Source organism: Acinonyx jubatus, chromosome F2, assembly GCF_027475565.1.
Source record: "Acinonyx jubatus isolate Ajub_Pintada_27869175 chromosome F2, VMU_Ajub_asm_v1.0, whole genome shotgun sequence".
Lineage (NCBI taxonomy): Eukaryota > Metazoa > Chordata > Mammalia > Carnivora > Felidae > Acinonyx > Acinonyx jubatus.
Genome location: NC_069394.1, coordinates 4,645,810 through 4,659,630, shown reverse-complemented (window position 1 = coordinate 4,659,630; position 13,821 = coordinate 4,645,810). Strand labels below are relative to the sequence as shown.

Below are 13,821 nucleotides of genomic sequence, written 5' to 3'. Positions count from 1 at the left end.
AGCAATCACCCTACTTGAGTGATTTGTTTTGGGCGGGGGGGGTTGTTCATAATTTGAGAGTCCTCCCCTCAGGATAGGTCCACCGGGGCAAAGCTATAACAACTACCTACCGCAGCAGATTTCTGTGTAGAGGCCAAGCCCCACAGCATCCCCAGTCCTCTGTGGGGTCAGCCCTTCTCCTGGCTACCAGTTCAGGGGACATCTGTCCGTCCTCACTGCCACCCCATGCAACACTGCCTTTGCAAACACCAACCAGACGAGACAAAGACTTCTGTTTTTCCTAAAGGGCTGCCAGGATACGGGAGCCACCACCTATGATGTCAGGAATGTGTCTATTTATTCTAAAACATTCCAGCAGGTGGAATTTTTCATCCTGAAAAAGAGGCACCAAAAGCATCTTCGGGATGCCAGCCGCCCTGGGGCCTCGCTTACTCTGAGGCTGCGGTTCTGGCTCATCCCATTCTCCACAGAGCTAATTAAACTCTGAGCTCAGTTTCCTTAGATTTTAAATGAGATCCACCTTCTTTCCTCACATGTAGTTGTAAGGAATAGTCGCAATTCTATACAAACGCTAAAGAGAGCGTCTGACAAAAGCAGGAAGAAACAGACTTTATCTCCCTTCCTTCTTCCCATAAGAGCCAAAAACTCTACAATAGAATCAATGCGGATTCTCCAGATCAGCGTAGGAGTCACCTCTCGGCCCTGAGAGAGGCTGACGGCCTCCCCTTTCTCCCAGAATTCGGGTCCCTCTACCTGGAGGGCCTCTCTGCCCCACTAACCCGTGGTTCCTCCGGGCACGCACAGTGGCTACCTAGATGTCACAGCCCCTTCTGATTCACAGAACTGCATCTGGCACACAGTGGGTACTTCATACCCATCGAACGGAGGACTCCGCTGAACGAGGAGGAACCTTGGCCATTGGTGGAGAGGGAGGGCTGAATTAGGGGACACAGCCAGAGGCCCACCACAGCAACACTGCCTCTTGGTTTGGGCGTGGTTGGCTGGGACACAGCTTAGTGTCCATTGGGTGGCGATCTGGTCAATGGTGCCAGGCGATCCCTCTCTAGGCTCCACACTATGTGGTTCTGCACCACTGAGATCCCTGGATAGATCAGAGCGCCCTACTTCCGGGGAAACGCCTGCTGTGGAAAGCAGGATTGTTTTTATGTGAATGGCATCCAGCTCCATACCTGGCCATTCGGTAAACATTCGACGAATGGAACGGATTTCAAAATTAAAAGTGAAAGAAAGAAATCTATTTTCTGAGGTAGCAAAAAAAAAAAAAAAAGTTGTAGGCAGGGGAAAAAATTGTAGCTTCAAGGAATTTGATGGTGCAGCACGTACGGCCAATATTTGAAATACACAAGCTTTGCTCACTGGAAAGGAAGGTAATAAAACAAATACAAAAAGCACTCTATTTTTCACTATTAACATCAAAATGCCACAGCGAATGTGGAATCTTTAGAAGACCATGAATTATGATTGATTTTACATTCCCTTATGGCGTGCCATATCTGGCCCGAATGGGAGGTGCTAAAATGAAGTGTGAGAAGGCGTGCAAGGCACCCATCACTCATCAGGACACTTTACACATCAGCGAGCAGTGAAAGCTGGTTTCGGACGCGCAGTGGGCACCTTCTCCAGCGTGGATGCCTGACAGATGGAGGGAGAGGTCCAGTAACAGGTGGGCACTAAAACCCACTGCTTTCCTGCGGCTCACGGAGGAGCCAGAGGGAGGCTGACTGACTCTGCACGCGCCCTGCTCGCTGCCACCATGGCCACAGACAGCGTCCCCACCTGGTGCTCCCAGGGGACCACAAGTGACTGCACATGTGTGGGGGCGGGGAGCTGGAGAAAGCATAGGGCCAGAGGATGTCCCACCAGAGAGGAGTCCAAAAGACCGAAGGAGTTAGGGGGGCGAGGAGGAGGAGGGGTCATCCAGGGAGTGAGACAGCACAGCAGAGTGTGAAGGGGGCCCTGACCCCATCACTTTACAGATGGGTAAACTGAGGCCCGCAGAGGGGGAGGGAGCTGGCCAAAGTCACAGTGTGTTGGAAGTCAGACACAAACCAGAGCTCGGGTCTGTGGCCTCCTGGAGTAGCGTGCCATTTGGGTTGTCCTGGTCCCTTGGCTGAGCCCCTTCCGATTCTGAATTCACGGTCCAGCCACCCCCCCTGCTCAGTACCGGGAGCTCCAGCCCAACACGGGCCTATCCACACCTGCACATGGGTCGTGTCCTGCAGAGCTGAGGCCCTGCCGGGAAGGCCCCTCCCCCCCACCTGTCTGGCCAGCTGCATGAGCTCCATCATGGGGCACCTCGTGCAGGGCGCAGCTGGCTGGTGGGCGTCACTGTGCCGCCGCGGCCTGCCCCTCTGGGGGAGCAGACAGTGGCCATTCTCCTGGCACAGGGATGGGAGGCCGGGGGAGCCAGGGGAGACCAGAGGACCCAGGACCCACCGAGCGTTCTCTCTGATGAGGTGACCATCCAAGACTGTGGTGACCAACCTCGGAACTGCCACCCAATTGCTTCTTCAACCAGAGGAAGCAGGACTGCTAGGGACCAGAGGGCAAAGGCGGTAGTTACCTGCGGCCCCAGCAATCCAGGGGTTCCCGGCGGGCCCACTTCTCCTTTCTTCCCCTGAGGACAAAAGAAGAAGCCGAAATTAACAGCAGGCAGGTAATGCCCAGAACCAATGCAGTAACGTCTCAGAGGACATCTCCATCTGGATTTCTCAAACCCCCCACCTGGCGGGATGGCCTCCAGAGAGAAGTGGTTTGGGATTGGGGCAGAAGACTCAGGCTCTGGGGTCACGGAGGCTCAGCACTGGATCCCAGCTCTGCAACGTACATGGCTTTGGTAACACACGGCCCCAAGGTTACAAGGTACAGAAAGGGACCCTTCAGAAGGATCTCCTTATCTTGCCATCGGCCACTCCGTTCCTTTCCTTGAAAGCAGCTAATCCCACCAGACGTTGGCTCATCTTTGCAGAGGCATTTTGTGTGTAGACAAGCAACACACACACACACACACGCACTCACGAGTGCCCACACACGTGTGCACATGTTCCCTTGTTCCTCCCCTTCTTTCTCTTTATGAACCATAACTGTAGCAAATCACTCAATCTGCTGGTAACTGCTGGTTTCCCCTGAGCAGCTGACTCTGGCTCATCCTGTATCCGCATGTGGACGGTCGCCCTGATGTGCCCACAGCTATGGAATGTCCACAGGAAGGGTGAAACGGACACACGGACAGGTAGGTCATTACGGCCTTTTCTGATTGGCTGCTGTTACAGTCCAGGCTGTTGTCACGACCCCAGTGGGTCATCTTGGGGGGCTGACCTGCCTCATTAAACCTGGGAGTCTAGCCCTGTGTATAGGGGTAAGGGATGTTCTGGTTGGTTTACTGCATAGGACACAGGGTATATATTATGTAAGCGGGCATCTGAATGATGGAACCGCGGACTTTTCGTTTTCCTCCTTAGTTTCCCTCAGGAAGTCAGAACACCCAAGTAAGGCCTCGTCCTTGCCTTGGTCTGTGCCCAGGCCAGCCCCAGTGGTAGCCCCCGCCCCCACCCCCCTGTCTACTCTCCCTCCTCCCCGTGTTCCATGAGCCCTCAGTGCCTGCGAAGCCCAGGATACCGTCTCCCCAGCCCCCACCTCCCAGAAGTGGCCCTTCCCCCAGGGCTGTGGGTCACATGGTGAGTCAGTGCCTCCAGGGGGCTGTTGCGGGTCTCAGGGACGCAGCTCTGTTCAGGCTCGAGGATTTTACGGTTGCACAGAAGTCTGGGTGAGCTGGGAGGGAATGTTCTTTCAGGAGCTTCAAGTCCTAAAACCAGAGTCTGCCAACCTCGACTTAGCCCGCTGGGATGGAGGCCGAGATCCAGGTCTGCGGCTGTTTCCTGTGTATTCATCCGCACGCTCCCGCTGCTCCGTGCCAGACCCGCGGGTCCTGCTGGGGCTCGGCCAACGCCTCAAGAGCTCGCGGTTTCGCAGGAAGGCCTACCTGAGCCCCTGGGACTAAACACTCCCGACAAGCACAGGTGCACAGGGCACCCGGAACTTGTAGGTCTGCCGCAAGGTCTTGGGAGCACTTCCTGGAGGAGGTGCTGAGGTAGCACTGAAGGGGGACATTAGAGTATCCCAGTGGGACACACATTCAGTGCAGGGGACAGAGCAGGCAAGTGGGAGCAGGGCCTCGGCAGAGCCTTGATGTGATCTTGACGGAAGGCTACAGGGCGGGGGAGTGGCAAACGAGGTCAGCAGGGGTCAGGAAGAGCGTCCGTGCCCTGCACCAAGGGGAGCCGCCCAAGGGGCCAAAGATGCTGAGTAAGGACACCACGGGGTCCGGTTTGTGCTGGCTCTGGAAGCAGCAGGAAGGACGGAGCGAGGGGCCAGTCTGTTCCCAGAGCTCACCGTGGCCACACCACCGCGGGCCCGCCTCCACTGTCACCTCCGCGCCAGCCTGGGGGCCTCCTGGACCATCCTCCCTCACGCCTGACCCTACGCTTCCCCTTTCCCGCCATCCCCCCAAGGTCACCAGAACCACATTCTTAGAACAGAACTCAGGTCGGCTTCACAGTGCAACACTTCTCAGAGCAAACTGGGAGGCCCTCCCCTCCTTTCCAGAACTGCATTCCCGCTCCCTGCATGGCTCATTTCCTCAAACTCTCTCCCTTGTCCAGCCACACCAGTGCCCTCCTCCAGGAAGAACGCGCCAAGCTCAACGTCCCCCCCACCCCAAGCTCAACACTCCCACCTCCACGTCTTCTGCCCGCTCTTGCTCCTGCCCGGCACACGGGCTCCCCAGGCATCCACGCGGTCTCTGCTCCAAGCCCCTCTTGTCCACGCAGTCTCTGGCCAGCCCAACCCAAACCGCCCTGCCGCCAGCTCTCGCTTTCTTTGTGCCGCTGCTAGATACACCGCTGACAGATGCATTTGGTCACTGCCTGCCCGCCTGCCCGAACTGGGGTGCCAGCCTCCCAGAAACAGGGCCTGGCTCCGCTCTTGTGCAGCGCTCTGCCCGGGGGCCCAGAACACTGCCTGCCGCATGGTGGCGACTCAGGAAACATTTGCGGGCTGGATACACAACGCCCTTCAGGACTGACGTGGTCTTGAGCCCAGACAACGGCTGGGGAAACAGCCCTGGTGGGGGGAGGGGGAGGGGGATGCACAAGGATAGGAAGACACAAGCTGGACATCTGCAGACTTGCAGAGAGAGCAGGCTGACCGGGCTCAGGAGCCCCAGATCCACACCCCCTGAGCCACGGAACACATCAGCTCGGAGGTGCAGCAAGGCCTCGGTCGGGATGCATTTCTCGACACTTGTCAGGGAGAATTCAAAATGCGGTCCTGGACACCTTCAGAAATGAGCCAGGCCTGGAGGCATTTGTCTGGGCCTCCGTCCGATCCTGCTCTGATGAATGCGGACATCGGGGGGCTGGTCACAAGAGAGCGAAGAGCTGCCAGCTCCCCTCCCTCGGGGAATGGAAAGCAGACATCTTCCATTTGGTATTGAGACAGGCACCCCTCCACTTGCTGGCAGGTTATTCCACTGAGAGTCACCGGTTATTTACAAGATGAATAAACCATTTTCCCTCAAGGTCGGCAGAATGGCCTGGTGAGCAGTCATCAGAATTCAGAACCCAGGCCCGCAAAGTAACTCTGTGCAGAGGAAAGGCTGAAATGGAGAATCGGATCACTTAATGGTTGGTAGGAAGGGATCGGAAGGGAGGAGGAGGGATGTGAAGGTTCAGGTTGTTGAGCTGAATTACTAACTAAAATGCTGATCTGATTGGGGTGCATGTCTGTGTCCCTCTCCCAGATGGCCCACCACCTCTGGAGGGAGGTACAAGGTCTCAGCAGCTGCCTGCTTCACTGAAGTTCGGGACCTTGTATACAGGGTACTGATGCTCAGGGGGATGAGCACCTAAGGTGGTAATGAAATCTACAGAAGGTATGGAGTCAGGAGTGGCTCCCATGCCAGGGCAGTAAAAAAAAATCTGGCCTGGGAAAGGAGGATTGTGGGCAGACAGGAAGGTTCTGGTGAGCAAAAAAGACATGTAAGCATGTGCACCTGGGCAAGCAAATATCTCAGCCTTTGGGTTTCAGCAAGAAGGAAAAAAGCAAAAAGGTGGCAAGAGGCCAGAGGAAAGAAAGCAATTTGTGATCCTAGCTGTGGTCACAAGGTGGCATCATCTTGAATGGGTCACCCACAGAAACATTAGGGGAGTCTCTGGCCAGCTCCAGCACCCATGTTCACATCTCCACCCACAGCATCCAGAGCGGTCCCCAGTGCCATTCAAAGCTTTCCTCCCTCCCTCCCTTCCTTCCTCCCTCCCTCCCTTCCTCCCTCCCTCCCTCCCTTCCCTCCTTCCTTCCTCCCCTTTCCTTCCTTCCTTCCTTCCTTCCCTCCCTTTCTTTCCTTCCTTCCCTCCCTTTCCTCCTTCCCTTCCTTCCTTCCTTCCCTCCTTTCTTCCTTCCTTCCGCCCTTCCTTCCCTCCTTCCTTCCTTTCTTCCTTCCCTCCCTTTCCTTCCTTCTCCTTCCTTCTTCCTTCCTTCCTTCCTTCCTTCCTTCCTTCCTCCCCTTTCCTTCCTTCTTCCTTCCTTCCTTCCTTCCTCCCCTTTCCTTCTTCCTTCCTTCCCTCCCTTTCTTTCCTTCCTTCCCTCCCTTTCCTCCTTCCCTTCCTTCCTTCCCTCCTTTCTTCCTTCTCCTTCCTTCTTCCTTCCTTCCTTCCTCCCCTTTCCTTCCTTCTTCCTTCCTTCCTTCCTTCCTTCCTTCCTTCCTTCCTTCCTTCCTCCCCTTTCCTTCTTCCTTCCTTCCCTCCCTTTCTTTCCTTCCTTCCCTCCCTTTCCTCCTTCCCTTCCTTCCTTCCTTCCCTTCCTTCCTCCCTTCCTTCCTTCTTCCTTCCTTTCCTTCCTCCTTCCTTCCTTCCTTCCTTCCTTCCTTCCTTCCTTCCTTCCTTCTCCTGCCTTTCTGCCTTCCTGCAACCACAGAACTGACCGGCTCACATGCCCAGTCCCTTCCCTCCAGACTTTTCTGGGCCATCCTGCACCTTCTACAAATTCCATTACTTGTCTATACATACACCCTATCCTGGCAGGTGATCTTCCTAAAGGGAGAAAGTTCTGCCTGAGTTACTTCCCACCTCTGAAATGGTCAGGGTCTCCTTCTTGTCTAAAACACATTAACACTGAGGTGTTTTACCTGGAAATCGATGGCCCTGTGAGTCTAACATGCCTTTGAGATCTAGTGTCCAGTGTCCATGCTCCAATCCCTAAGCAACAGCTCAGGGAAGCTGCTTATCTTGGCCCCCCAAACACTCCCCCAGGACTTCTGGCCTCTGAGATTTTGCTCACACTACCACCTCTGTCTGTAACACCCACATTCCATCTCAACTTGTCAAAATTGTACCCCAGGCCAGTGCTCCTCTTCCAGGAAGCCCTGGAAATAATGAGAAATGTGACAAAAACATATTGAATATGCACTGCCTGAGAGGCTGTTGAGTTGGGATGGGGCATAAAGCTCTAGGTAAGTAGTTACGAGGACTTGGCCACACGGCATAAGCAAGGGGGCTCTCCATGGTCCTTTCCGACCCCCTTCCTCTACAATATAAGAAAGTGAGGTTGGAATCTTAGGTAGATGGGGAAGGGCAAGCCACTTGCTGCGTCTTCAGTTTCCTCATGTGGAAAAAATTATAATCATTGTAATTATCTGAAAAGATAGCGGTGGAAGGAATAATCCAATATTTGAGGAAGCGCTTTACAAGGCCTAATAAGGCATTATGCAAACGTAACAGATAGCCACGGGAATGAGGAGGAATATGATGGTGGCTACGATGATGAAAAAAGGGTAAAAGCAGGATTCTGGCTTCTCTGAGTCCCTGAAGTGGGTAAAAGACCATGTGTCAAACACACGTGGTTTCAAAACTGCTACCTCCCAACAGTGCCACAGAAATTAAATGAGATAATGCCTAGAGAAAGCTCAGCACAGGATCTACCATTAGGAAATGTGTAGTAGTGATGGTGATGATGGGTGGTAAGAATGGTGATGGTGATGGTGATGGTTATGGTGGTGGTGATGATGGTGGTGGTGGTGATGGTGACGGTGGTGGTGGTGATGATGGTGGTGATGGTGATGATGGTGATGGTGGTGGTGGTGACGGTGGTGGTGGTGATGATGGTGGTGATGGTGGTGATGGTGGTGGTGGATGGTGGTGGCGATGGTGGTGGCGATGGTGGTGGTGGTGGTGGTGATGATGGTGATGGTGGTGGTGGCGATGATGGTGATGGTGACGGTGGTGGTGGTGGTGATGGTGGTGGTGATGGTGGTGATGATGGTGGTGGTGACGGTGATGGTGATGGTGGTGATGATGGTGATGGTGGTGGTGGTGATGGTGGTGGTGGAAGTGATGGTGGTGGTGGAAATGATGGTGGTGGTGATGGTGGTGATGGCGGTGGTGATGGTGGTGGTGGAAGTGATGGTGATGGTGGTGGTGGTGATGGTGGTGACGGTGATGACGGTGACGGTGGTGGTGATGGTAACGGTGGCAGGGTGGGGGTTAAAGTGGTAATAGTGGTGGGGGTGGGTGGGATGGGCAGGGGTGAAGGCGGTGGCTCTAGCAGGGGTGGATGCAGCAGCAGCTATGTAACCTCTGCATTTTGGACCTATACTTGGCTGTGGGGATTTGAGAAGTGCTGGCCAGAGCAAATTTTGCAGCAACAAAGAACTACTTTACTAACAATAAGCCTGTTTCTCTATTTCATTTTTCTCTTCTTCTCTTTTAAATTGCTACCCTACACAATATCTGGGTAAGTGTTTGTAATTTATCACGAGGGCCGATTTTTCAAGCCACTCTAATGCCAGGATGCTGAGCGGGACTAATCTTTCCAAGGCTGCCTATCTGCCCACGGAGAAGAGGAAGCCCGCAAATGCAGAACAGCAGCTCCTTCCCAGCCAGGGCGCGTGAGCACAGCCATGTGCAGGCCCATTCACAGCTGAAGGGGTTGCCGGTGCAAGTGATTCTAATACGTGCCGTATGGTCTTTTGCTCAGTTCCTGTTCTCCATGCCTCCAAATGTCACTGATGATTATTTTCTACTGGTTAGAGCTGAAACCAGGTGCTCAGGGAAAACCTAGGGTGTCCTGATATAAACCCTGGCTCCATGCCATGCAATGAATCAAACGGTAGCCTGTGATCCAAACGATGCTGTTACCATATGGTAGAGTAGGGAAGAGCAAGAAAAAGGGCTTTAAAAATGGAAAGGTAAAACGAATTCAACCCAAGTTGCCACTTGACAAAAGACCACCCGTGTTTCCCTCCTCAAATCTACCAGTGACAGAGCGGACGGATCCGATCGCTTTCAGCAGGAGACCCTCAGCTCCAAGGGCAATGGCTGGGGATGAAAGCCATGTGTATCCAATGCATCCCCTGAACGGGCACTGGCAGTTACTAAGGGGTCCCAGACCTCTCCAAGGCACCCGCCACCAAGACTGCTGATGTCCAGATGAGAATTCTGGTGCCTCCATGGACACACACCCACACACTGCCTCCCAACGCAAAAACAGTCAAGGTTTGGAGAAGGCAGACCTCACTTCTAATCTCTGCCCCATCATCTATACTCCGCATGACATGGAGTAATCTGACTTACACGTCTAAATCTTGGTTTCTTCATTTGCAGAATGGGAATAAAACTGCCCTACCTCACAGGATCCTTGCAGAAATCAGTGAGAAACATGGGTACAGTTGCCTAGCTAAGTGCCTGCTTAGCCTCCTCCGTGCAACCACTGCTTTTTCCTTCCTACCTGGTATTAGTTCTGCACCTGCTACAGATCCCATCTTAATATTTTCTCGGGGTGCCTGGGTGGCTCAGTCGGTTACGTGTCCGACTTCAATGATCTCATGGCTTGTGAGTTCAAGCCCCACATCGGGCTCTGTGCCTACAGCTCAGAGCCTAGAGCCTACTTAAGATTCTGTGTTTCCCTCTCTCTCTCTCTCTCTCTCTCTCTGCCCCTCCCCTGCTCATGCTCTCTGTCTCTCAAAAATAAATAAACGTTAGAAAATTTTTAAAAATGTTCTTAAAGCAACAGACGCAATCAGGCACATCATGAGACATTTGGGAATCACTCCATCGCTAGAAAGAAGGGAGGCATCATATTTGGTAGGTCACTTCTTCGGTTCTCACCTATTGATGAGAGAAGAGATTCCAGAAGATGTTGGAAAAAGGATCAAAGGACCCAAAGAGATTGTCACCAGCTCATGGGAAAGGCAGTGACAAAGGCCTGAGTGACCCTGTCCATCTCAGGGATCCCTTCTGTCATGATGATTTTATAGACATTCCAAGCTCTGCATTAAATTGAAATGCCTGACAGCACAGAATTCTCTTACACAAAAAATTTTCCCTTGGTTATCCAGGGAAGAGGAAAGAAAACATCGGGGCTATGCCAGGCGGGACTCAGCAGCACAGAGCAAGGTAGAGGCAAAGCCAAAGTAGAGGTGCAGATAGGACCCAAGTTCTTCAATGGGAACCCTGGGACCCCTTAATGAGGCAGATAGGCCTCGTTTCTTCAAAATGGAGCATGCGCCGTGGAGGGCCAGGGCCCAGGTGACCAGATGCCCGGTTCTGGGTCCTGTCGTCCTCATGCTGTGCACAGAGTTGGCACCCAGGCAGCGACAGGCATGCAAGCATGAGCCACTCACCCGTGCACTCTGGCTGCATTAGATGCTGACTGCAACATTACTCACTTATGCCTATCTTATATGCTGAGATGTTCTGTTTATGCACTTTTTATGTGTGTATAAAAACATACATGTTTTACGAGCGCGGGGCACTCTGCTAAGTGCTGCAGATACAAAAATAATGCTTTCACAGACTTACATCCGTGAAAACAAAAATAAACAAATACTCAAGAAAGAAAAAAATAGAAGTCCTCTACAAAAATTAAAATAGGCTGGTGTGAGAGTGACAAGGTGTCTATTTTGGGGTGAATGATGAGGGCATGAAGAGTTTGCTTTTTTTTTTTTTTTAAGTCAACCTTGTGGATGCTTCTGAGTGCCCAAATGCTTCAGTAGCCTTGAGCTCCAGCTGGTTCTGCTTCCAGAACATTCTAGAATGTTCAGCTATGTAGCAGTGCTCCCCATCAACCTCTTCCTAATGCCTGGCTCAGACAAGCGGGAGGAAAAGAAAAACTCAGAAAGACAAACAAGGTAGCATCACCACCCTCCTTCTAAGGCAGGGAGCCCAGCGGGGTGACGATGGTCCGATGTTATGCAGAGGGGTGCCTTGTGTGCTCTAACTCTGTGGGATGGCCCGGGGGTGGGGTGGGCATGGGGGCTGCCTGGCTCCCGATCTTCCCATTTCACTATGCCATTGTGGAAAAATCCAGCTTTGTCCAAAATTAACATGTTTACCTTGCCGGGGATTACACTGTCTGCCTGTTGCTAATCTCTAAAATAAAGGATCCGGATCCCTTTCCCTAGCCCGTACATTAGTCTCAACGTCTCAATTCCTGGATCCTGTGGCTTGTCATTGTCTTGTCTCTTCCCCTTTATAGCCTGAGTGTGTGCAGTGACACCAGGGAGTGATGTTTCAGCTGAAGCAGATGACGAGGAAATGACAGGTCACCGTGAGGGAAGGAGAGACAGATAATTTTCTGAGTAAGTCATTCTGTCTCGGGTTTTCCTGACTCAGCCAGAGGCTGACTGAGCAGGAAGCTGCCGCTCAGCCCACACCGACATCACAGTCAGTCTCTGCAGTGTTTGCCCAGTGGTGCGGCCACCGGACTATAGCAACATCCGTGGGGTGCACCCCAGTCCGAGTCAGAGACTCACAGAGGACCACTGGAGAGCCAGGGGACCCCAAAGACACACAATGGTCGGCCTCCATTCACGACAGGGAGCAGGACGAGGGAGGAGCCCTCCCTCCATTAATACATCGCCCTGCCCGTGGCCCTTGGCTCACTCTCCCATGCCAGACCCTATGTGTCCCCACCACCTGGCACACTGTTGGGCCAAGATGGGTGCTCCCATAGCCCCTGCCCCTGGTCTGGGCCACCACCCTCCCCTTCAGCTCTCTGTCCAGAGGCAGGATGTCCTCTCCAGGGGGCACTTCCTATGTCTGCATCACCCTCTCCAGTGCAGCCATCAATTCCTGCTAAAATGTCCTGGCTCTTGCAAGGCCACCTCAGACATCCCCCTTCCTTGTCCCCAGGGCCCACTCCCTCTCAGTGCCCTCCCCTCCCACCCAGATCCCTCTCTGCTGAACACCGCAGTGCCCCTACCAAGGCATTTGGGTTATCTGTCCATATTTCTCAGGACCCTCAGGCTGTGTGAGCACCTGGAAGTTGAGACCATAATCTCTTCGGAGATTCCCAAAGCATTTAACTGAGTGCCCATGTGTCATAAGAGCATGACATGAACTTTGTGGGCAGACGGACACATGGGAGGAGAGAAGAAGTCAGGCTTTAGAGACGCACAGTCCCAGGTGTGCATCCCCGAGGGGCAGCTGCTGGTGGTGTTAGATCAGAGACTGCCCTTCCTCTGTGCAAAGGGGGCCGATAAACACTTCCCTAGGAGCGCTGGGGTCTGGCACATGGAGCTCAATACCTCAATTCATAGCACTCCCCTCCACCCTGGTTCCTTCTCTGGGTCTCCTGGTCTTATCCTTCAAATTTCCATTCCTGGTGCACATATCCAAGTCCCAGGGCCCCTGGCCAGTGTTAAGGTTGGGACAGGCCAGGCTCCTAGCACACGGCGGGCTGGTGCTAACCTTAGGAGTAAAAGGTGTTTCTGGGGGTGACAAGAACCATCCTGGGGAACACATGAATGGCCCTTGGGGGGCCAAGAAGTCATGGCCAAGGAAGCGTGGGCCTCAACAAGCAAGCTCCAAGCAAGAGGTTTCCTCTCCCCTCCTCCCCTTTTCTAGGAGAGTCAATTAGACAGAAATGTCAATTAAAAAAAAAACCACACCTTTGTAGTCATGTTTATATCAAGAGCCCCACTCAGCATCTAATTCTACGTTAGGAAAAGTAATGTTTGCATCAGTTTGACACCACACGAAATGAGGCTCACCTAAACATCAATTACGTAATGTACAAAGACTGCTGCTTTCTCTTAAAAGGCTGTGCGTGAGCAAGTTGGGGGAGTGGAAGTCGTGACAGCTGCCACGTCTTGCTGCTCACCAAGGACGCAACCCCATCCTGGGCATGCTTTCTCCCCAAAACCAGACCGGTGGCGATGCCTTCCACTCTAACGGAGGAAACGTGCCCAGAGAGGCTAGGTGACTTGTCGGGTCACACAGCTGCCCAGAAGCAGGGCCGGCTTCAAACCCAGGTGCATCCTGCTGCACAGTCCAGGGCCCTCGCATTGTACAGGAGAGAAGCGACCTGGCTTTGCCAGGGAAACTGAGGCCCGGGCTGGTGATGCTGAATCTGAGGTTGAACATCCAAGTTCTTCTAGTGGGATGAAGGCTTCCCGCTCTCCCACCCAACCCTGCTACATGGTACCTTTCCACGTCCCAGCTAGCCTTCCAAACAAGTTCCTCTTACAATCGTAAGGGTTCAAGATGGTTATAGGGTGCAGCGGTGTTTGAAAACCAAAGGAGGAAGTTCACTGGTGGGTAAGGACAGGTTGGGGTCTGCGGAGTCATAAAAGCAGGTCGCCCAGTTTCAGAACTGAGGATATAAAGCATGATGGGAGGGTGGGTCCAGCCCCCTTACACAGAGGGAATCCACAGCACATCCGTAACACCGTCCACTTCACCGAGCTACAGAATCTCCGGGCTACAGAGGCCACAGAGGGGGTTGGACAGCCTCTGCCGGATGAAG

The 13,821-nt window shown here is 53.3% G+C and overlaps 1 protein-coding gene across 6 annotated transcripts in view; it reads right to left on the bottom strand.

Annotated features, from left to right (window-relative positions):
* Positions 1 to 13,821, bottom strand: part of COL22A1 (collagen type XXII alpha 1 chain) — a 259,422-nt gene that overhangs the window by 119,157 nt on the left and 126,444 nt on the right. For all 6 annotated transcript variants that reach the window (XM_053208097.1, XM_053208095.1, XM_027063837.2 and 3 more), the window contains one exon: positions 2,585 to 2,638. In XM_053208097.1, coding sequence (XP_053064072.1) covers positions 2,585 to 2,638 — 54 coding nt within the window. The remainder of the gene's footprint in view (positions 1 to 2,584; positions 2,639 to 13,821) is intronic.